This window comes from Echinops telfairi, unplaced genomic scaffold (genome assembly GCF_000313985.2).
Source record: "Echinops telfairi isolate 266 unplaced genomic scaffold, ASM31398v2 ScPeMD7_4;HRSCAF=17, whole genome shotgun sequence".
Lineage (NCBI taxonomy): Eukaryota > Metazoa > Chordata > Mammalia > Afrosoricida > Tenrecidae > Echinops > Echinops telfairi.
This window is the reverse complement of record NW_022103900.1, coordinates 38817055-38841611: the sequence shown is the minus strand read 5'-3', so window position 1 is coordinate 38841611 and position 24557 is coordinate 38817055. Positions and strand designations below refer to the sequence as shown.

The 24557-nt window shown below is 36.5% G+C and overlaps 1 protein-coding gene and 1 pseudogene across 1 annotated transcript in view; one reads left to right on the top strand and one right to left on the bottom strand.

The window, feature by feature from the left end:
* PTPN2 (protein tyrosine phosphatase non-receptor type 2) overlaps window positions 1-20852 on the top strand; it is a 115597-nt gene extending 94745 nt beyond the window's left edge. Inside the window, exons 8-10 of the mRNA XM_004703843.2 lie at window positions 5144-5325; window positions 8940-9041; window positions 20489-20852. Of these exons, the coding sequence (XP_004703900.1) occupies window positions 5144-5325; window positions 8940-9041; window positions 20489-20510 (306 nt within the window). The 3' untranslated portion in view covers window positions 20511-20852. The remainder of the gene's footprint in view (window positions 1-5143; window positions 5326-8939; window positions 9042-20488) is intronic.
* A 2536-nt stretch (window positions 20853-23388) lies between these two features.
* Window positions 23389-23972, bottom strand: LOC101646043 (annotated as a pseudogene).
* Between the last annotated feature and the right edge of the window lie 585 nt (window positions 23973-24557).

The following is a 24557-nucleotide window of genomic DNA, read 5'->3' as shown; positions in this document are numbered from 1 at the left end:
TCCCCCAGGGAGGAGGTTATATGTAGATCCTTGTAATCGGTTCTCCCTTTCTACCCCACCTTCCCTCCACCCTCCTGGTATCGCCACTCTCACCGCTGGTCCTGAAGGGTTCATATGTCCTGGATTTTCTGTGTATGCAGTTCCTTTCTGTACCAGTGTAGATCCTCTGCTCTAGCCAGATTTGTAAGGTAGAATTGGGATCATTGATAGTGGTTGGGGAGGAAGCATTTAAGAATTAGAAGGAAAGTTGTAGGTTTCATCATTGCTGCACTGCACCCTGACTGGCTCATCTCCCCGCAACCCTTCTGTAAGGGGATATCCAGTTGTCTACAGATGGGCTTTAGGTCCCCATTCCGCACTGCCCCTCATTCTCAATGATAGGATTATCTGTTCTTTGATGCCTAATACTGGATCTCTTTGACACCTTGTGATTGCACAGTCTGGTGTGCTTCGTCCATGTGGGCTTTGTTACCTCTGAGCCTTTAAGACCCCAGATGCTATATCTTTTGATAGCCAGGCACCATCAGCTTTCTTCACCACATTTGCTTATGCACCCACTACTTTGTCTTCAGTGATCATGTCGGGAAGGTGAGCATTATGGTGCATTCCATGTCATTTTTGATGACTTCCAATTTTCCTAGGTTCATGCTTCTTATATTCCAGGTTACAGTTATTAATAGAGGTTTGCAGCTATTTCTTAAGCTTTACTCCATCTTTGTCATTATGATTGACTCTACTTTGAGAAGGTAGCTCTTTCTCAGTCATATTTTGAGGGCCTTCCAACCTAAAGGGCTCATTTTCCAGCATTCTTTGTGACAGTGTTTCTCTGCTATTTATAAGGTTGTCAGTGGCTAACTTCTCAGTAGTGGACAGCCTATTCCTTTTTCGTAGTCTGTTCTTAGTATGCAATTTCTGCTGAAACCTGTTCAGTTTGGGTGACCCTGCTGGTATTTCAAATAACCAGTGACATAATTTCCAGCATCACAGCAAAGTACAAGACACCACATTTAAGACAGACTGCCAGATTGGTCAGTGCCACTTGTTAGTAAAAATGCCGAGTAAACAACTCCCACAAAATATTTTCTACTCCCACTTTACACTTTACAAGTCAAGCTTTTGTAGAAAATTTTATTTTGTTGGGATTCCTTTGCCATTGAACACTCATTCGAGAGTAGCAAAAGGTTATCTCAAATAATTTAAGACTAGTAAAATTTCTCATTTCATCTCAGTGAGCATTTACGGTTTTAAAGATCGAGGGTTTTTGCTTTTTCTGTAGCTGTAGAATATTTACCATGAGGATCTTTTATGTTATAGTGATAGGTTTTATATGTACATATACTCTGTGAAATATTTATTATGTGGCTAGGAATAATTTTTTCTCTCAATTTATGTAGTACTGTTTTCCCACCAAACTCTTTCAACTTTTGTATCAACAATACCTGATCAAACCGAAGGCCTTTTTGACCTGTATTGTTCTAAGTAGGATATTGGAAATGTCTTTCTAGTGCTGATTGTTAGAAAAACCTTATAACCACTAATGTAATTTCTCTTGTGATTTCTTCAGTCTTAGGAATTTTTCATTATTAAAGAGTTACAAGTTCATGTTGACTGTAAAGAATTTCCAACAACATGGAAGTATATAATATACAAAATGAAAGTCCCTTTAACTCACCCACTCTCAAATTTATAACTATTTTGGCATATATGTGTTCTTTTAATACTGTATGTATGGTATTGGTTTGCTTGACTTACATAAATGAAGTAATTAATCTTCCAAGTTTCATGCACTGTGCCACTCTCTGCATTGTTAATACACACTGCAGATACTTTTTATTTTTCTCTTCCTAGAACTGTACTGGTTAATATCAGTAATGACATATGCCATTGAATATTTGAAATGTGGTTACTTTGAATTGCTCTGTCCTTAAAATGTTAACCACAGATTGGATTTTCAAGATTTAATATCAAAATAGTCTACATTTTCTCAATTAAAAAGCATACTATATATTCAAGTGGTAATGATTTATGGATTTAATTAAGTAAACTATGACCATAATAACCTTCTCAATCTTTTATACAGGTTCTGTTTTCATTATTGGATATAGTTTTATGTACTTATTTAGTGAATAATTCTTAGCATATGTGGATATAAAGTGACTTTAAAATATGTGAAGACAAAAATTAACACTATAGTAAAATATAAGAGAATTATAAAGCTTGTATTCATTTATAGAAAACTTCCACAGTGACTTTGGTCTATCCAGATACATGTAAATAATGTATTATCTCTCTAATACTATCTGCTTGTCTTTATATCTTTCTTGGTACAAGGAGGGCAGAAATATGTGAAGTGTAGTTGCTGATAAAAAAATCAGTGGCTTCAAGTCAGTTCTGACTCATAGTGACCCCAGAGGACAGTAGGACTGCCCCTGTCCATTTCTAAGATGGCGACTCTTTTTAAAAATTTTATTAGTTGAGATTTAATACATAGATCATTTCATAGTCTAGTCACATTAACAAGTAGAATTGTACAATCATTTTAGTAGAAAACCCTGTTTTTATCCAATGGAGCAGCTGGTGGTTTCAAATTGCTTACTTGAGGTTAGCAGCCCAATGCGTAAACACCACACCACCAGTGCTTCTGTAGTTGCTGATATTACTACATGTTTATGAGTAAACAGCTAGTTTGAGTTGTGACTATAAACTTCCCAGTAAAGTAAATAAGTTATGGCAATGTAGAGCTGATTGTAAGCTCTGTAGCTTGGATCTTAATACTTCTAATAAAATCTTAAACATAAATGATACACTTTTACAAATGACAGTGGGCCCCAAGTTTAATGATACTTTCACTGCTCTTTGATAAACTTCCTTCAGTGACAGGGATAGTATAAAATAGTAAGCAATATATAGGCCATTGCTCACAGCACTGTGTAACAAGGGAATTTAACTCAACATGAGTAAGATACAAGAAGGCTGACTACAAAGCCATTATGTAGATGACACTACTCTCGGCTCAAATTTTTCAGTGTATTAACTTTGTCAAGAGACATGACACAACAACATTTGTTTTTAAATTGACTACCTTAAATTAGTTCTCTTTAATTCCCTTGAACTATTTTTTCTTTGCTGAATGCTTTTCTTGTGGGCAGGTTTTGAATTGGTTACAGGTTTTGGGAAATGATCCATTAAAACTTAGTTTTTGGCATCATAGTTTCTATTGACATTGTTTTGTCCAATAATAAGGCAAAGTTTAATAAGAGTGAAGTCTTTAAAAGTTGATCCAACATAAGTTCTGGTGATAAATTAAGATTTTTGTTAGATACTTTCTTAAACTATTTCATGTCTAAAATTTTTGAGCTTTCCAGAGAATGCAGAGGTAATTATTATAGGGGCTTATAGCATAGTCAATCCAGTTCACCTGCCTTTTCTGTTTATTAGTTACAAAGGGTATAGTGTTACCTGCATTTTCTTTACTATCAACATGCTATTTAGAACAACATTTTAAGCCAATGAAGAAAACAGTTAACCAAAGTGAAACGTAAGTGCTCTATATTAGTTTACTTAACTTGTGACAAAATATTTCTCATAGATGTGGTTTGTATCCTTCCAAATTCTTGCTCACAGAGTGTTTGCTCACGGAGTGATACTTCTTTTTAACCTTAGGAGCCCTGGTGATATAACAGGTTAAGCATAGGGCCACTAATCACCAAGTCAGTGGTTCAGACCCATAAGCTACCACCCTCCAGGAAAAAGAGCAGGCTCAGAAACTCTATAGGAAAGTCCAGTTCTGAGGTTGAACGGATGTGACTCAGCAGCAATGGGTTTGTTGTTGTTGTGCACTTTGCATCCTTACTTGGGGTTACTTACGGCCAAACTCTACAAGTTCTCCATCTTCCAGCCCAAGTGTACTAACCTGTACTACACACTGCCTTCCATTGACCATATAACTGAGTTTAGGATTCACATTTTCTAACTTTTGTGATTCAAATATCAGAGAACCTTAATTATGCAGTTTAGTAAATTATCCATACTGGGAGAGATGGAATGAGGTAGAACACCTTTTTTTTTACTCCTCTTCATTTATTTTAGTCATCCATGCACGATAAAAACAAATCCACAGTATAAATGTATTTTCTGGGGATTCAAAAAAATCTAAATATATAAACATTGATTTTAATAGTCTGAGTTTGCATCCAAAAAAGGTAAGAAATTATTTATTAGATCCAAGATTTCTTGCTTTCATGATAGAGTTTGAGCTACTTGAAAAGAAGGTCTCCCTGACTATGTGAGGTTATTTTGAGCCAAGATCAAAGTCATAGGTCATCACTGGCTCTCATTTCCTTGACTTATGCTGTTGTCATTGGCGCAGAATTAGTTATGTGTGGGACAGCTATCTCCAGTGCCTTCTCTTTCGCCTATAAAGTGGTCACTGCTTTTCCTTCAGGTTCTAGGAATCCTTTACCTCTCTTTTTCCTTCTCTCACCCTCAGACATTTGCTACGGGGCACCTTAATTACTCTAGATACACCTGAATGCTTAATATAATAGCCTCCCAAAGGATATAATGGCATTTTCATTTCACAGGTGAAGAAACTAACAAAATTCTTCTTGGCCTTTTGTTGTCATCTGCTCTGAAGCACATGGGCAAGTGTCTGAGGAGTTTTCCTCTACCTAGTGGTGGGCCGACTGTCTACCTGCTAGTAGACCTCTGTGCAAAGCCGGATCAAACCCCTTCTGAGATCAGTGGACCAGCTCGGAGATCTCACAGTTAAATTTAAATCTCTGTTAGAGTGCACAGGAGTAAGGAGCAAGGTCATATTCTAACACCATGGTAGTCACTACTTGAGATGTTTACATTTGGGCGATAATCTTACTGTGACTAATAGAGAATAATTTGTCATTCAACTATACACTGATACACATAAATATTAAATGCTTGAGTCATTTAAATTTTTTAACTTAAAAAAAAAAGGTATAACTCAAAGAACCATATTATGGTAAATGCCTTTTTGATTTTTGGCTGTATATTAGCAGGACAGGATGTTCCTAAATTGAGTATAGAATTTCAATCCATAAGTCCTAGTATTAAGGAAAAAAAAATTTATTGTTTACATTTGTTCTTTTTTTTAATCTTCCATACCTAGAAACGATGGAAAGAACTATCTAAGGAAGACTTGTCCCCAGCTTTTGATCATTCACCAACCAAAATAATGACTGAAAAATATAATGGGAACAGAATAGCCTTAGAAGAAGGAAAACTTGCAGGTGACAGGTGTTCAGGACTGTCCTCTAAAATACAAGAAACTGTAGAGGAAAGGAGCGAGAGGTGAGCTTGTTGCAAGTTTGTGTGGGTATGAATTGAGGCTCTTTACTTATTGGGGTGATGTAACCACTTAAGAATCACCAGTCTTGTTATGAAACCAGTCGTTTTAGGTGGAAACCAATTGATATGGTTAAAACTATTAATACAAAAGTTAATAAAGTGACGTGCTGAAAATGTATAATATGGAACAGCAAACAAAGGATGTGCCTTTGGTATAATTATATTTCATTTGTACTCTTTATTGTTTTAATCATTTCTTTATTAAATTTATAAAATATATAAATATTTAAACTTCTACTATTGATGGAAAAAAGTCATTATTCCCTCCAAAATCACATAAAGATGTCTTTTATACTATTTATTTTAAAAAATTTATATGAATTTGCTGCTTTAGATTTTTAAATTAAAAGTTTAAGATTTCTAATATTTTTATACATTAGGAAGTTGGTTATGAGAAAGGCATGTCACTTAGCAATGTGAATGAGTTCCTTCACTTCTGTGTCTCTTTATGACTTTTATGTGGGAAATTTTATGTCATGTGTTATGTAGAGCTCTTGGAATATACCGTGCAAGTCCCTGTACTTTAAAGCTTCACTTCTTTGTATATTTAGCCAACATGGAGCTTAGGTGTTTGAAATTTTATAAAAAATAACATTTATAAAACTAACATTCTGCCATGCATGTATTATCTAATATTAGACGAGTTAATTATGGCTTCAAAGTATGCATTTATGGCTTTAGAGTTTCAGATTTCAGTTTAAAGCAAAAAGTGTTGGTTGTTTTTACCTATATATTATACTTTTAAATCAGGAAATAATCTTGTTTACTATGCCTTTATCTCTTTCCCTACGATTTTTTGTTTCTTCATGTACTGTATTTAGAAATTGAAGAAACTAATTCTATTGGTGTAATTGTCTCAGTTTCTTAGAACTGCTGTGAACAGAAATCTCACAGGGATGACTAAAGAACAGAAATTTATTTCAGGAGGGTAGAAGTCTAATTCAATACACTGGCGCTAGGGAAAGGCTTTCTTTCTACAGGAAAATCACTGTCTTTCTTAAATCACTGTCTTTCTGCAAGTAACCCCAACAATCCTCAGTTGATCTTACAGTATGTGTTTGCTTGTCTCTGCCCAATATGCTCTTTTTATAACTCAGAAATGGTTAGGTTTAAGCATACCCTACTTTGATCCAAAAAACTGAATTCACTGCTATTAAATCAATTTCAATTAATGATGACACTTTAGGACAGAGTAGAACTGCGCCTATGGGTTTCTGAGACTTTCTTTACAAGAATAGAAAGTCTCATCTTTCACAGAGTGGCTCTGCGACTGTTGACCTTGTGGTTTGTAGCCCAGTGAGAAGCCCACTAGTCCATTAGAGCTCTTTCCATCCTACGCTGATAAGACTTCCTCAATACAACAAAGAAACCCTGTTCCTGAATGGGATCCTGTATTTTGTGAGGGTACAGTTTAATCCATATCAAGAATTAAAAGCAGACTTGATGAGAAAAACGGTGCTTTGCTGTGTAAGAAGTAGTAAGTTTTCATTTGCAAAGATGAAAGATTAACCATATTAAAAAATCAAAAATTGCTGAAGATTGAGGACTGAACAGAGAAAAGTTGAATTTGGCAATTAAGTTGATCACTTGTGCTAAAAAGAGAATAGTGGAATTGACATTAAATGTTTTTGCCATTTTATGAAGGGCGAATACTGAGTAAATTCATGGGTTTTGCATTGTGGAAGAGGAGTTGGTGTGAGCACAGAGGTTGTTGTCTTAGGGATTGGGCGCGTACATGTTGTTTTCTTCTTTCTCTTCTTTCCTCTGAGATGGGTAAGGCTGGCAGAAAGTTAGAGAGAGGGGTTCACTTTCCATTGGACCTCTAAGAGCAGAAGGCTACTTGATGATGTGAGGTGACTACTGAGTAAGCAGGAGCAATGTTGTCCTAGTTTTTAACAAAAGCATGAATAGTAAGAGAAAAACACATGGGATCTTGTTAAGATAAACTTTTGATCCTCAAAAGGCCAAGCTACTAACTGGGAGAACAACTTCAGAAAACTATATTTCTGACAGGAAATTAATAACCAAAATATATATGTGTATAAAAACTTCAATAGCAAAAGGACAACTTGATCATAGAATGGGGTAAAGGGCTTGAATAGACATTTTACCAAGGAGGGTATTCAACGGTCACCAAATACATGAGAAGATACTCAGCATTATTAGCAATCAGAGAGATGTACTGCATATATTCATCTGTCAGCTGAGTTTTTCAGCACATTTTAAATGCAGTTTTTGTGGTAAAATTAGGTGCCTTGGCTGATAATTCGGGTCGGCTTATACTCGAGTTTATGTGGTAAATTAAAACCACAATGAGATGCCATTTTGCTTATACTAAGATGGGCAAGATATGAAAATTTAAGAATTAGAAAACAAATATTGGCCAGGGATATTAGGAAATTGTCACCCTTTCTGTTTATGGGAATTCACAATGTTGCAACCATTGTGAAAAAAGTGACTTGCTAAAAAAAAAAAGACCAAAAAACCTCTAACCAAAAAATCGTACAGTAATATTATCCAGAAATTTCTTCCTAGGTATATATCTAAAAGACTTGGAAACATAGTCTCAACAAACAGACTAGTACACATACCCATTGCAGCATTCACAGTAGCCAAAAGGTGAAAATGGTAGTCCTCAGGAGATGAACTGATAAACACAATGTTTCAGTGCAGTCCAGGAGAAGAGAACTCTTAATACCTGTTAAAATACATTTGGAGCTGGAAAACTTCCTATTGTCTGAAATAAATCAACCACCAAAGGACAAACCTTGAATGACCTTTCCTTACAATAAAACAAGAAAAGCCAAATAAACAAGGGAGCTTCAAAAAGTTCATGGGGGAAGTTCTATTAGTCAAGATGACTCTTCAAAATTACTCTGGCAGTAATGTTTTCAGGCACTTGAAGTCTGTCCGGGAAATCAGTTCGATTTTTTGCCATACAGGCAAATGATGAATGAAAATGAAATATTTTGTGAGATTTTAAAAGAAAATTTGATGTATTTATTGCCATCTGTCATCCTTTCTGAAGCCCTGAGACACCATACAGCTTGGGCGTTAAAGAGCTTTTGTTGAAACAAAGTCCCTGTGTTTGAATAGGGACATGAGAACTGGAGAATAGGTGTAGACAGCGCAGTAAGAGCCACCGCTGTGGAAATCATGAAAATAGCAAAGATGTTTGTGTTATCAGGGTCTTTGTGAAAGGTCAAATGTAAACAAGAAAGGGGAACAGATGCTTGGAAAGCTGCTGTCTGCAATGGGCAGTTTAAAAAGAAAAAAAAGAACAAGTCAAAGGGTGCTGTTTTGAAAGAATTCGTCTTACTTTTGGTGCTACTATAAATGCTTACTAATAAAAAATTATACCAGAAAGTGCTATTGAATTAATCAGAGTATATCTCTAAGTCATTTAGAAAATTGAGGTTTTTCTCCTTTTTTGTTTCAATGTTTGACATGAAAATGTGTGTGTGTAGGGTTTGCGTATTTGCACTTATGTCCTCTATAGTTAAATTCTGATCGCACCTCTATTTACATATATCCATATATGTATATTTTATTCGCAGTGTTTTACGGAAACGAGTCCGAGAGGACAGAAAAGCTAACACGGCTCAGAAGGTGCAGCAGATGAAACAGAGGCTAAATGAGACTGAACGAAAAAGAAAAAGGTGGTTATATTGGCAACCTATTTTCACTAAGATCGGGTTTGTGTCAGTCCTTTTGGTTGGAGCTTTTGTTGGCTGGACACTGTTTTTTCAGCAAAATGCCCTTGTAAATGATTAATTTTGCCCAGCAAGCTTCTCCATTAGTAGCTGCATTTAATCACAAGGGTTTATCTGTTAGCAGCAAACTCCTCAAACCCCAAAAGTGGTGCCTAGACTAGACAACAACCAGATGAGTGATGTGTGTCAGCCACAAGCCCAGCATCTCAGGACTCACCACTGCAGGTTTCCCTGAAAACCAAACTGTAAACAGCTTAAAAAAAATAAAGACATTGACATTTGTTAAAAACCAGTACATCCTGCACCTGTATTCATACATTAAATGTGTTATCTCACCTAACCAAATTGAGAAATCCTTCATCAAAAGGATTTGGTTTTAAGGTTACCTGGTTTTTAACATGCACTTGATATATAAGCAATAAATATTGTGGTTCTATCTGTTTTGTTAGTGGAAAGGAAATTAATGTGTATACTCTGTTATGTACTCTTGACATAAACATCAATCTTTTATATTCTTAGTCATTTCAGGATAAGCATATTTTATAACTACCTGTTTTAAAAAGCACAACTTTAAGAATCTGTTACCATAAAATAATTGTATGTTGATTTAATTGTACTGGATAAATTTTCCTAAAGAAAAAATTGATAAAAGCAGTTAGAAATCTGAATAAGTATCTTCCCTAAGAAAAAGTTTAAAAGAAAATTCTCCTTAGTGGACTAGTCAGATACCAGGTGATCAAGACTTTGTAAAGAAATCCGTTTCTGTAAACCTGATTACAAATACTGTTTATTTTCATGAAATTTCAATGTAATCACCCTAATTTATATTTGGGATAAATTGTGCTTTAGGAAATAAAGATAAGCAGTATTTTATGATCCATGATTTTAGTTATTAGGCTAAAGTTTTGAAGTAAAATATTTTTCAAGTTCTATCTACTTCAATAAATAGTACGATGATGTGAAAAACCTTACATTGTCCTTTTAACTTATTACTATTTTTAAAAGTATATCATATGATGAATTTAACCACTTGAGTTCTAGCTTTTAACCATTTGAGTTCTAGCTTTTTTCAGATACCATTATTCCATTAAATGTTTGATTTCTTTGACTTAAACTTTCAGTTTAATTGCTCCAAGACATAGAGAACCCTTGTGTTACAAGATAGTATACATTATTTCAGTGCTTTTCAAACTGTTGCTTGTTGGATTGAAAAGTTATTTGGGGGGAGTATAACACTAGACTTGGTGGGAAGGACTCCAAGCTACCAAATTTTAGTTTAAAGCTGTTCTGTCTATTTACATTTGCATACGGCTTAACTTTTTAAAGGACTTAACATAATTTTTTGTTTACTTAAAATCCATAGATAAATATAAGTATCTTAAATGGACTTGAGTAGCATTTTGGATGTGTTAAGTTATGTTGAATGTATTTAAAGCATGTTTTAAGTGGTATTCAAACTTGGTGAGTCTATTTTGACTCATGGGAGCCCTACAGGATAGGTACAATTGTCCATTAGGGGTTCCAATGCTGTAATCTTTTAAGAAGTCAGACTGCCACGTCTTTCTCCTTGGTAACAGTAGTGCATTTGAACACCAACTTTTCAATTACCACCTGAGCACTTTAATCATGGTTCAACATACAGACTCCTATATAAGTGGTGTTATATATTGTGCCTATGTTCCAACTTGGTGTTACTGTCTCCTGTAACCTTTAAAGGAGGAAAGGTAAGAGGGGTCTTTTCTTATATCTGTCTGCATTGATCCTGTTTTCAGGCACCAACACTCTTCCAGTTTAGTTTGTTACTGGTTTAAAATCTTACTTTCTAATTTGCCTTGGTTTACCTTTGAAATACTCTCCAACTCAAATATCAGTAGACCACATTAATTTCCAACTGGAGAGCCTTGTTTTAAAGAAAGCTGTCAGGACAGGAAAAAAAATGTGTTGTACTTTGCCCCTTGCAAGGTGAGTATACTTCATCATGGACAGCAGTGGGTACATGTTAAGGCATATGACAAGTACTCATCCTTTCTCTTTCCTCAAGAGGATCCTGGAACAGTGGGACCCCAAATTGTGTAAAGTTTTCACCAGTAGTATTTTTGGCATGTTCTGTGTCAGTGTATAACAGCATAAGCAGTGTATTTTGAGGCCTGGTTCCACCTCTGGCAGTCAAAGAAAGGGACCAATAGAAAACCATTCATCTTCCTTTAAAAGGTGACTTTTCAAAAGTTGTGCATCCTTCCTATTTTCTAGATCTAACAGATTTTAAGTTTGTTAGCTAATTTGACTTAATTAGGTTTTTTTTTTAGAATAGATAGTAAAAAAAAAAAAAAGATTAACAAAGGCTATTATTTTTATAGAAAGAATGTTTACTTAACAGTTTAATTCCTTCCTGCTAATAGGCTAATAGCAGCAACCATTGACATATTGCTGCCATCTTTAGTTTCATCAACTGATTACATATTCTTTTCCAAGCTTAGCTATGGATTATTTTATGCTAGTTTGCATCCATGTTTGCATATATACATGATGTAAAAGTTCTTCAGTTATATGATTACTTTATAAATTGATCATTTTACTATATTCTTAGAAGATTAACACTGACATGTACATCACCACTTGTCTGTCAGTTTGTCATACTATGGTGACTTGTGTGTTGCTGTGTGATGAGGGAAGTGAAGTCATTAGTATTTCAAATAGCATCAGGGTCACCCAGCGTGAATAGGTTTCAGCAGAGCTTCCATTCAGATTAAGTTCAGATTACAGAGCAGGAATAGGCTTCCCACTTCAGAGGGATTAGCCAGTGAAAATTGTATCGCTGCAGAACTTTGTCAGAGATAGTGCCAGATGACGAGTCTCTCAGGTCAGAAGACACTCAGCATATGACTACTCCTTCGTTTGTGGATGGGGCATAATAAAAAATGAGAAGAAACACTGCAAACATCTATTAATAATTGGAACTTGGAATGTACAGAGTATGAGTCTTGGGAAATTGGAAGTCAAAAGTGAAATTTAATGCATACAGATTGATATCTTTTAGTGAACTGAAACGGATTATTTCCTATTTTGAATCGGGCAGTCATGGTTTACAATGCTATGAATGACACATTCAAGGGGAATGGTTTTTTTTCCCATCCAAAAGGATTTTTCAAGATCTTGAAGTACAGTGCTGATTAGGCTAGGATAATCTCTATTTGCATACAAGGAAATCCAGCCAGTACAACTATTAATACAAATTTATGCACCAACTCCTAAACTAGTGATGAAGGATTCTACCAACATCTTCAGCCTATTGATAATATGTGCAGGTTACATTGTTAATCATCGACAGTTGGAAACAAAGAGGAAGGTAACGGTACTTGGAAAACATGGCGTTGGTGATAGAAAGGAAGCTGGAGATGACATGATAGAATTTTGCAAGATAACGACTTTTTTTTTATCACAAGTGGCTTTTTTCAACAGTACAAAAGGCTTTCTCCAGATGATATGTAAACAGAAATCACATTGATTACATCTGTGGGAAGAGACAAGCAGCTCAATACCAACAGTTAGAACGACACTAGGAGGCTGACTATAAGGCTGGAGAAAATTAAAACAAGTTCTTAAAGAGCCAAAATATGACCTTGATTCCAGCTCACCTGAATTTTTGAACATCTCAGCCACAGATTTGATGCATTGAACACTGGTGACAGGATGAGTGGAGGATGACATCAAGGACATCAGAGAAGAAACAGATCAAAGTGAATGTCAGAAGAGCTGCTGAAGCTTACGCGTAATCTCAGAATAGCTAAGGCAAATGGAAGAAATGAAACCAAAGAGCTGAAAATTTCAAAGGAAAGCTTGAGAAGACAGAATTATAAAAAAATGTACAGACTAGAATTAGACACCCCCCCCAAAAAAAAAACCTGCTTAGCATATCAAACTGAATGAACAGAAGAAAAAACTCAAGCCTTAACTTTCAATATTGAGAGAATTTATGGACAAATTATTGAATGATAAGAAAAATCAAGAAAAATGGAAAGAATTCAGTTATTGTACTATAAAGAATTGGTGGCATTCAGCCATTTCAAGAGGTAACTTAGATAAGAACCAATGGTACTGAAGAACTCCAAATTGCACTGAAGACATTAGCCAAAAACAAGGCTTCAGGAATTGAAATGTTTATACAAGCTGATGAAACAATTGAAGTACTCATCTATGCCAGGAAATTTGAAAGACAGCTACCTGACCAACTGACTGGAAGAGATCCATATCTATACCCTTTCAAAAGAAAGGTGACCCAAGGGAATATGCAAATTATAGAACAGTATCATAGCACACGCAAGTAAAACTTTGCTGAGAGGATGTGGAGCAAGGGATATTATTGGTGTTGTCAGATGGATCTTGACTGAAAGCAGAGAATACCAAGAAGATGTGTATGGGTGTTTCAAAGGCATTTGACTGTGTAAATCATAACTATGGATAGCCTGAGGAGAATGGTAATTCTAGAACACTTCATTGTGCTCAAGCAGAACCTGTACACAGATCAGATGGCAGTTCTGTGAACAGAACAAGGGACTACTTAACTGCATGACTTAAAGGAAAGGTGTGTGTCAAGGTTGTATCCTCTCACCATCCTTAGTGGAACTGTATGTTGAGCAAATAATCAGAGAAGCTGGGTTATGTGAAAAGTGTGGCATCAGGATTGGAGGAAGGTTTATTAACCTGTGATATGTGGATAACAACCATGCTTGCTGAAAGCAAGCACTTCTGGATGATGACCTAGGGTTGCAAGCATCAGTGTGAAGTAAAACTCAATGTAAAGAAAAACAAAATTCGTACAACTAGATCAATAAGTAACATCATGATTAATGGAGAAAAGTTTGAAGTTGTTACGGATTTTATCTTGCTTGTATCTGTAATTACTGTTCATGGAAGTAGTAGTTAAGAGATCAAACGTTGCACTGCATTGAGCTAATTTTCTACACAAGACCTCTTTAAAGTATTGAAAAGCAAGGATGTTACCTTGAGGACTAAGGTGCGTCTCACCTAGACCATGGTCTTGCCTCATATGCTTGTGAATGTTGGACATTGAATAAGAAAGAATGAAAAAGAGTTGATAATGTTTGAATTATGGTGCTATTGAAAATACTATGGACTGCCAAAAGAACAAACATCTGTCATGAAATATAGTCGGAATGCTCCTTAGAAACAAGGGTGGTGAGAATTCATTTATATTTTTTAATGCTCCAGGAGAGACCAGTCCCTGGAAAAGGACATTATGGTTGGTAAAGTGAGGAGTGGCAGGCATCTCAACAAGATGGACCGCCACAACAATGAGCTCAGACATAACAGTTGTCAAATTCAATTTGCCCAAAGTCCCATCAATATCTGTTCCACAGGAAGCTCAAGTCCGGTTATTGAGTACTTACTGGCTCTTTTCTACAAGTTGGCCCTTCTAACACCATGTGCTTGTCCATTCAGACTTGGGAAGTTAGACTTTTTACTCTTTGATAGTACTCTAAAGTAAAAACCTTTATGGAAATGGGTGTGTTTTGTTACCTAATTTTTCCCTCTTTACAGAAACTTTCCGAGCACTTTCTATATGTAGGTTGACTGACAGTAGTAACAATTCTGATTCTGCACACGTGCCTGATAAAAAATGGTCCTCTCTCATTTTGAACTGGAATTCTGAAAAGAATCTCCTCTGGGAAAGCTTTTCGTCAATGACATATTTGTGCTCTGCCCATCTCCCAGTATTTCTAAGTGTAAGCAGATAATCCCATGAGGCACTTTTACTCAATTTGAGAGACATGTCTTTGGAGTTTTTTGTTTTAATGATAGGCACTTGAAAATAAAAACATTTTAAATGACCCTGACTATCTTTGGTCATTGGATGAGAGTAAAATCTTTTGTGAAGTCTTTTGGTTTGGGTTTTGCAGTTTAGAATGTTCTGCAGCACTGTCGAGTTGCCTCTGACTCACAGTGACCCTGTGTACACCGGAAAGAAACACTGTCAGCTCTTCTACCATTCTCATACTTTTTGTTATGTGTGAGCCCATTGTTGCTTCCACTGTGTCCACCTCACTAAACATCATCTTCTTTTTTAGCTGCCCTTCTACTTACTGATTACGACGTTCATTTCCAGGGACTGGACTCTCCTGATAGCATGTCCAAAGTATGTGAAACAACCTTCCTCCATATATCTTTCCCTGATTTGAAACCATTCATTGTTAACTCTGTTTCATTCAAAAGACTACTTGGTCTATGCACAGGTTCCACGCACGCAGAATGAAGTGTCTTGGATTTCCCACTCTTAACAAGACTATAGTTTGTTGTAGTCCACACAGTCCATGTCCTTTATGTAGTTAATAAGATACAAGTAAACATTTTTCAGGTGTTCTCTGCTTTCATCAAGATCCATCCGACATAGGCAATGATCTCCCTTGTTTAAGCCCTCTTCGAATTTGGCTTGAGTTTTTGGCAGCTCTCTGTCTATATACTGCTGCAGCCATTGTATGATCGTCAGCAGAATTTTACTTGCATGTGATATTGATATTGTTTATTAATTTTCTAATTCTATTGGGTCACTTTTTTTTGGAATGGGTGGAAATTGATTTCTTCCTGTCAGTTGTCCGGGTAGCTGTGTTCCAGTTTTCTTGGCATAGGTGAATGCTTCCATTTCTTCATCAATTTGTTTGAAGTATTTTAATAGGTTCCATCGATTCCTGGATCCTTGTTTTTTGCTAATGTCTTCCTTGCAGCTTGGATTTCTTCCTTCATTACTCTTGCTTCTTGATCATTTGCTTGAATGTTGACTAGTTTTTCTTCTTCTTAATGGAACAGTCACTCTATGTATTCTTTCCATTATCTTTGGATGCTTCCTGCATCGTTCAATATTTCCTCATCACACACTCAAGTGCCATGGAAGTCTATCCTGACTTCTCTAGGACAGGGGAGAGCACCCACAGTGGGTTTCTAAGACTGGAGATAGCCTCATTCGTTTATTGAAGTTGCTGGTGGTTTTGAACAGCTGACCTGGAGGTTAGCAGCCCAGCTTAACCCACACCACCACTTGGTTTCCTGTTTGTCCATCCTCACTGCCATCGAGTGGATTCTCACTCATAGCACCCTTATAGGACAGAGTTGAACTGCCCCATTGGATATCCAAGACTTAAATCTTTTCAAGAGTAGATAGTTTCAGCTTTCCCCTGGAGTGACTGGTGAGTTTGAACCACTAACCTTGTGGTTAGCTGCTCAATGTGTAGCCCACTAATTCACCACGGCTTTTTAAAAAATACTGCTACTGAGGCTGAGTTTTTTCCTTCAGTTCTTTAAGATATGCTGAGCATGTTCTTATTTTTTGGTTTTCTGATTCTGTCTTTGCACAATAACATTATAACATCTCAATTTTTCATCTTGAGCTGCTCTTTGAAGTTTTCAGTTAGTCTCTTTTGGCAGTTCTACCACGTGCTTTAGCTATGCTGTGTTCAAGAGCAATTTTCAGAGTTCCTTCTTACATTCACTTTGATCTTTCCTGTCTTTCTAATGACCTTTTTCTTTCTTCATGCATGATGTTCTTGATGTCATCCCACAGCTCTTTGGATCTTCTGTCATTAATGTTCAATTCATTAAGTCTGTTCTTGAAATTCAGGTAAGTTATATTGAAGATCGTATTTTGGCTCTCATGGACTTGTTTTAATTTTCTTCAACTTCAACTTGAAGTTAAAAATGAGCAATTGATCATCTCTTCCACAAATAGCCCTTGAACTTGTTTTGACTGATGATACTGAATTTTCCCATCTTTTCATCTCTTAGATGTAGTAAATTTGATTTCTGTGTGTGTTATTTGGAGACAAATATGTGTGTATGTATTTACTACATGCATGTATTTTTGTTGTTGAAAAAATATATTTATAATCAAGCCTTTGGTCTTGGAAAATCCTATCCTGTGATCCTCAGCTTTTTTTTTTTTTTTTATCAGTAGGATCATATTTTCCAACTACTGTTTTTTACTTTGTCTCCAGCTTTAGCACTCTAAATTGTCGGTAATTATCAGTGCATCTTGATTACATGTTTGAACAATTTCAGACTGAACAAGTTGGCAGAATTCAATTACTAGACTTCTTTATTATTAGCTTTAGGAGTTGGTGCATACATTTGAATAATAGTTATTATTGACTTGAATTCCTTTTATGTATATAGATATTATCCTGCCACAGTATTCTCATTCAAGATAGATCTTGACGTGTCCTTTTTGAGAATGAATGTGGGACCATTTCTCTTGGATTTGTCATTCCTGTGGCATAGTAAACCCTATCATTGTCTGCTTCAAGATGGCCAATGCTAGTCCGTTTCAGCTCACAAATGCCTAGATCAATCTTTTCTAGTGGCCCATTCCTCTGAAATGGACAGCCTATTCTTCATAATCTGTTTTAGTCTGGAAGGTGTATTTAAACCCATTAACTTTGGGTGATCTTACTTGTATTTGAAATACCAGTAATAAGCTTCTGGCATCAGAGCAACACACAAGCCACCACAGTACAACAGACAGCGGTGGATTAGACTGGAACATGGGAATTAATAGAGCTCAGTTAATGTAGGACCAAGCAAAGTAACATCCTCACTCTTGTATGTTTTAGGGGGGTTATCAGGATAATTGTACTGGAACTGTTTTTTCTTTCTTTTTTTTTTTTGAACTGTTTTTTCTTAATACAGACTTAAATGAAATAAAATCCCAGTGTTCTTTTGTTGCTATAATGTAGCAATGGATAATGCTATTTAATCAAATTTCTACCATACTTTGAGTTTGGTGAATTTGGTAGAGGGAATATGGGTGCTGGTTTTGTCTGTAAGGGCAATGCTTTACTCACTTAAAAAAAGGTTTGTGGTTAGTATTCATTCATTTCAGTGACATTCGTGTGAATATGTAGTGACAAAAACTACTTTGGGTAGAGTTTGACTTGTATTACTTTAGAAATTACTTAGGAGTGTTGTGTTCATATCATCTGCTAGGTCCCTGTACATTCCAGCATGCAGATTGTTGGCACTGTGTGAGGACCTCACCTTATTCAACTAAACTGAAAAGAAAGAAAAAGCTAAAACAAACTAAAAAAAAAAAAAAACTAAACGAAAAACACTGTTGTCTTTTATTTGTTATAAATGGTATTCATCCTCAATAGCTAAGTTTTTAACACACAGTTATAAACGACAGCAGTGCATGATAAACACATCATTTGCCAATTTAAATATCTAAATTTAATAAGCATTTTCGATTAATCTCTTCAGTGGACTCCCTGGGTTATACATACGGTTATCCGTCTGGGCTGCTAACTGGACAGGGGAAGTTTCAAGGGAGAAGAACTTAGCGTTTTACTTCTGGAGACACAGCCATAAAATCCCTACTCTACATACCTGGGTTCCCCGGGAGCTAGGGTCCATTCCACAGCAATGGGTTTTAATAGATAAGCAGCTCTAGGTAGATAACATTTCCTCAGTTCTGGATAAGTAAATTGCCTAAGACTGCACTGCTTGTATATGACAGAGTTGGTTCAAACTCCAAATAACTCCACAGCCCTTAATAAGGGGGCTTCCATAAGTTAATGAAAAAAATTCTTTAAAAGTACAAATTACCTTAAAGTACAAGCCTTTTGAAGCCCCCTTATATTTTTTTCATTTTGTTATACTTCTGTTTTTATGGCATATTTCAACAAGTTTTTAAAATGGGAAAATATTAGACCATTCTTACCTGTTGAAATTCAGTGTCGTACATTATTAAGTGAAGCAAACATGAAAACACTTGGACTCCCACTGAACCAGAGAAATACTGAGTGTCATAAAATTTTGTGAACTATTATTTCATTCGGTAAGTTAAATTACAGTCCCTCGTTTTGAAGACCAGATTTTTCTGAGCACATGGGCAGTATGTGTTTTCTTGAAGACTTCCCTTTTCTTTGCTGGCTGTAGGAAATTGGAGAAAAGAAGCAGATGACTTAAGTGTTTGGTGCCTTGCTTTAAATCTTTAGTGGAGCAGAAGCCTCATTGTTTTACCCTTGGACCAACTAGTGAGATTAACAGCTGTTAATCTTGTGCACCACCAGGGGTCTTCCTGCTTGCAATAAACCAAACATTTGACCTACCACACCTTTTTCAGGAAAAAACAATTACTAGTGCCTCCCTGGTAATTAAAAAACTTTAGTATAATAATCCATGATGTAAAGTACGGTGTAAGTATCTGCCTTTGCAGACCTCTGGATCATTCTTGTACCCTCGGGGAGTGGTATTGCCACTTTGGAGAACACTCCTCCAGAGGAAGAAGCCAGTGAGTAAATAGGAAGAAGTAAAATTTTTAGTATTTTTGTGGTTTTGACCAAATGTTTTCACTGAATTTGTGGATGTAGTATAGTTTGTATTTATACATCTGGAGATAATAATGACAGGTGTTTAGATTTCAGTTAGCAAGGAAACGGGAAAAACTCAAATCCACGCTTACTGCCATAGAATCGATTGTGACTTTCAGCGACCATATTTGACAGAGTAGAACTGCCCCAGAGGAGTAGAACGCATCTTCTTTCTCCCACGGAGTGGCTGGTGGGTTTCCTTTATTGACCTTTCAGTTAGCAGCCCGTTGCTTAACCCACTATAAACCCTAGGCTCCTGAACTGGGAAAAAAGGTGGAGAGATTGAACTCTCCCAAAAGTTCAGTAATGTGTGAAAATCACATCAGAAAAGAATCCACCTTTACAATAGTCATTTATTTAATACTTGTTTAAATGTATTTGCTTTTTGTTCTGTCATTAAATTGCAATTGTCATTTTTTTAAAATGACTTTTCTTTCATATTGACAGTTAATCTAAATGTATCCCTATTGTAATCATCTATATTATCTTTTGGGGGAAAAGTATGCCGTTCGTAGTCTGTGATTTTTAAATCAAACTTGCTTTATTTTCTGATGTTATTTTGTTAATATATTTAAATATACAATACACTGTAGGCCCAGATTAGATTAGACTCTTGCATCAAATTTCAGAATCTAGCATATGCTTTATAATCTTGATAAATTGTTTTGGGTACATTTCATTGAAACCTATCTGTCTGCCTGTATCTCAGTAGGTGTCATTCCATGATGTTAGGAATAAAAGATGACCTAAAAAATTCATAATTAGTAATCTTTGGAGAACACGAGTGCTTTATTTCACGAGTTTACCTCAGGCCACCAGTTCTCTTGGGAAATTGAGCACCTCTGCAGTTTACCACACAGGAGTGAAAAATTCTTAGAAGTGTTTGAATGCCATGTGTCGGAATGCGTTTTGGTCGCCATTTTAATTCATTGTTCAGCCTTTCATGTCTGTGTGTATGTATGTATGTATGTTTGGTAAATATGAATTGAATAGATAATTTCTTATTTTATGTTTTAGGCCAAGATTGACAGACACCTAAGTATTCATGACTTGAGAATATTCTGCAGCTATAAATTTTGAATCATTGATGTGCAAAGCAAGACCTGAAGCCCACTCCGGAAACGAAAGTGAGGCTTGATAGACCTGTAGATTGCCTCACCACTGTCTGTTTACAGAGTAAACTTTACATCCAGGGAATGAAGAGTACCCACCAGCAGAAGACTTTGCAAAGTCCTTTCATTTGATTTATTAGGTTTTTTTTTTAATGTGTGTATGAAATGTAGAAAGATGTAAAAGACATAAATTAGGGAAAACTACTTTGTATTCTGCCATTCCTACTGTATTTTTATACTTTTTGGCAGCATTAAATATTTTTATTAAATTATGTTGGCTGTGTGCATTATCTTAGGACATTTTGTTCAACTCCTGAATATTTTTGTGTGGATTTACCCCCTTAATATTTATTAATAGCCATTGATATTTATATTCAAATTGGTTCAAAACATTGATCACTTGCTTTTTGAGATTTGTAAATGATTTTCCAAGTCTTTGTGTTCTAACAATACATTTAGAAAAAAACAACAATGACGAATAATAATTCTGTGAAATATATTTTTCGTTAGTTGGAAGAATATAATACGGCAAATAATGCTGCACCTTTGACAAGATGGATTGACACAGCGGCTGCATTGATGGTCTCAAACATAAAATCAATTTTTAGCATGGCTCAGGGCCAGACAAGGTTTCATTCTGTTGTACATTGGATCGATATGCATTGGAACTGATTCGATAGGACCTAACAATAATGCTGTAAGGTCAAAATTAATTTCACTGTGGATGTTACTAGTTGTTGAGTCAGAGACAAGTTATAGCAGTTCATTGGTAAGTGGAATTGAAGCGTAGCTGATCCTGAGCCTTGTCCCCTTGTTATTAGGTTCAAGTTCATTGTTGTGGACACTGTAACTTGAGTGCCTTTCAACTATAGGAGTCACATTTCCAGCACTATATAGGACAATACTTTTTCATGATCTGTAGTTTTCTCACTGGCAGATTTTTAGACGTAGATCAATAGGTCTTTCTTACTCATCTTGGTGTAGGAGTTCTGAAACCTGTCTGTCCACTGTGGGTGATGACCCTGATGATATTTGAAATAGCATCACAATACAACAAATAGGGAATGGTACAAATAAGACCAGAAGTTCAATGCAATTTTAAAAACACAATGTGTTTTTGTGTTGGAAATGGTTTTCCCCAACCATCTGATACAGGGATCCTTTCCTGAGTGAGGCTTTCAGCTTCATTACCATCTACTTTCCCAACTAAGTAATGGTTTTAGAGTATCCAGTCAATTATTCAGATCATTTGATGAGGTACATTTTGATTGTTAGTAATGGTTTTAGAGTATCCAGTCAATTATTCAGATCATTTCATGAGGTACATTTTGATTGTTTAGAGACACTGCACCCCCTCTCACTTGAGCACCATCTGAAAGGGTATGCCTCAGTTTTCCAGCTGAAATTTTCACCAACTTTATACACATGTCTGTTGTAAAAATTATGCTAATGCCTCACTGGAATAACCCAATAAAACTCACAGTCACAAATTCCTAAATACTAAATACATCTGACTTAAACCTGCATTTCATACATAGATTGTAGCAATGGATTTTCTTCCCTAATGTAGCGTGCATGTTTATTCACGCCAACCCACTCGGCAGGGGTCCCCAAGGGGTTTCTGAACAATCTTGTGACTGCCTTAAAAGCGCTAATATAGCACTTTAGAAAAATTGGCCTTATGTTTCAAAACTAGACATGCTGTGTTCACTTTGCCCATCTTTTGGGTGTTGCCTATCTTTCACAGGCACCATATTGCTATTTGTAATCAGTGAAATGTTCTTTGCTCATTCATTCATGGGATATTGAGCATTTACAATGTGCTTATACCTTGGATATTCAGTATTTGTGGGAGTGGAGCAAAAAACCCCAACATGGTTCCAATCTACTACCGTCTTCTGGAAAAATTAATAAGCTTGTAAATGCAAAAATAAGCCAAACCCACTGCCCGAGTCCGTGCTGACTCATAGTGATTCCCTGTGGGTTTCTAAGACTAACTCTACTGGAGTAGAAAGCCCAGTCTTTCTCCCACAGAGCGGCTGGTGGTTTCGAACTGCCGTTCATGCAGATAGCAGCCATCTCATAACCACCACACTATCAGAGATCCCTAAATTAGAAAATAGGCAATTTTCATGATGTATCATGATGTAAATTAACAGTGTTGGTTTACTTAGATGTATGTGGCAGTGTGGCAAAATGGGTTTCTAGAATGTGCTTGGACAATGCGTCCTCTGCTTTCCTTCTAAGGGGATGTTGCCTTCCTGATAAGGAAGTTTTTTTTAAGGAGATTCCAGTGTTTGGAAAAGTTGTTAGTTGCATAGTTAGTAATGATTGTTACTTTGGAATGGCAATGTTAGCTCCAAGTTTGGAAAGGGCAGTGACAAAGCAAGAATTAAAGGACCCCGTGTAGACTGTTAGTGTGTTCCTTGTGGAGTTTGGCACCTAGGCTGCCGTCCTCAGGGGGACTAGCAAACTAAACCCATGTTGTTTGTTAGGGTCCAGAGATAAGCTGCTCTCACACATGCACAAAACAGCAAAGAGTTGCACCTAATTTTATTAAAGCATAGAGTCACTTCAGAAGATAGGAAATAGCAGGGCCTTCTTGAGTTGAGCCTAAGATACACTTTGTTCTGGAATTGAAGCAGGTCCCCTCTCTCGAAGGAATATTGTCTAGGGGAACACTAGTTATTCAGTTCGCCCTTGGGTCTCATGCATCTTTCAAATTTATTTCAGCTACGGCTCTGGGCCAGTATATCTCAGAATTATTATTTTTTTAAATTGGGAATAATGTTCTGTCATCTTTGTTTACAATTGAAATTCTGGGAATTCCAAATTAACATCCTTGCCTGTAAGCTTCTTATAAACTCCAGAAAAGGTTTCAACCTTGTGTTCTACATTGTTCTGCTGTGCTTTGTCCAAATGAACCTTTATAAGCCTGCTGCTGTCCAGCTTTACCCGGATTCTCTTGCCCACAATTTCACTTGGGAAGACCCACGTCTTCAAGGATGGCATCGTGCACAGCTGTCAGAGTGCGGCTCCTGGGACGCTTTTGCTTATTCTTTGTACGGCTTTTCTGAGTTGGTTTAGGCAGAATTCTCTGAGCAATAAAGACAACGTGCTTTCCACAGAATTTTTTTTTCCAGTTCCCGTACTAGCCGGACTTGGATTTTCTGGAAAGACTTCAGTTGAGGAACAGGAACAAAGATTATAATAGCTTTCCGACCACCACCAACTTCGATTTCCTTGGCTGCTGTTATATTCAGCTCTCTTAACTGAGCCTTTAGGTCCGAGTTCATCTCCACCTCAAGAAGAGCCTGAGAAATGCCGGACTCGAATTCATCCAGCTTTTTGCCATTGAGCTTCACAATCTTTGTGCTTGAACTGAACATGGCTTTTCAATTATCAGCCGTATCTCCGCCCGGGGAAGAGACTCCGCTGCTCTTGGACTAGCTCCAAAAAGTATTTTTCTTAAAAGTTCCAGAATTATTTTTGAGTCTAGTTCTTTGTTAAGATTATTCACCAGGACCTGGCTTCAAGGTTAAGGTCTTTACCAAGCTGGTTCTCAGAGTCCTTTGTGCATGACTTGTTTCACAGGGTCCTTTGTTCATTTCCTTAGGCTGGGTAGGAGCCCTTGGTTCTGTCCCTACCACATCCCCCTGAGGATAGCAGGATCCTGAATTCCTCTGGGGAAGTGGTCAAACCCTGATCAGACTACTTCCAGCAAACAGTGGGGTGGCTTTACCCTCTAAGTTTGCTCTCTTCCTGACCCTGTTTTTTATCCCTTTGCCTGCTGGGGAAAGTGAACCATCAAGTGATTGTAGCTTGACTGATGCCTTGTAAAGAAATTGGCTGATAACTTCTCATAGTCAATTTTATGTGGAACTGTTGAAACTTGGAAGACATGAACTTTACCAGGGTCTTTTTAAAAAAAATCATTTTATTTGGGGCTCATACAACTCTTATCACAATCCATA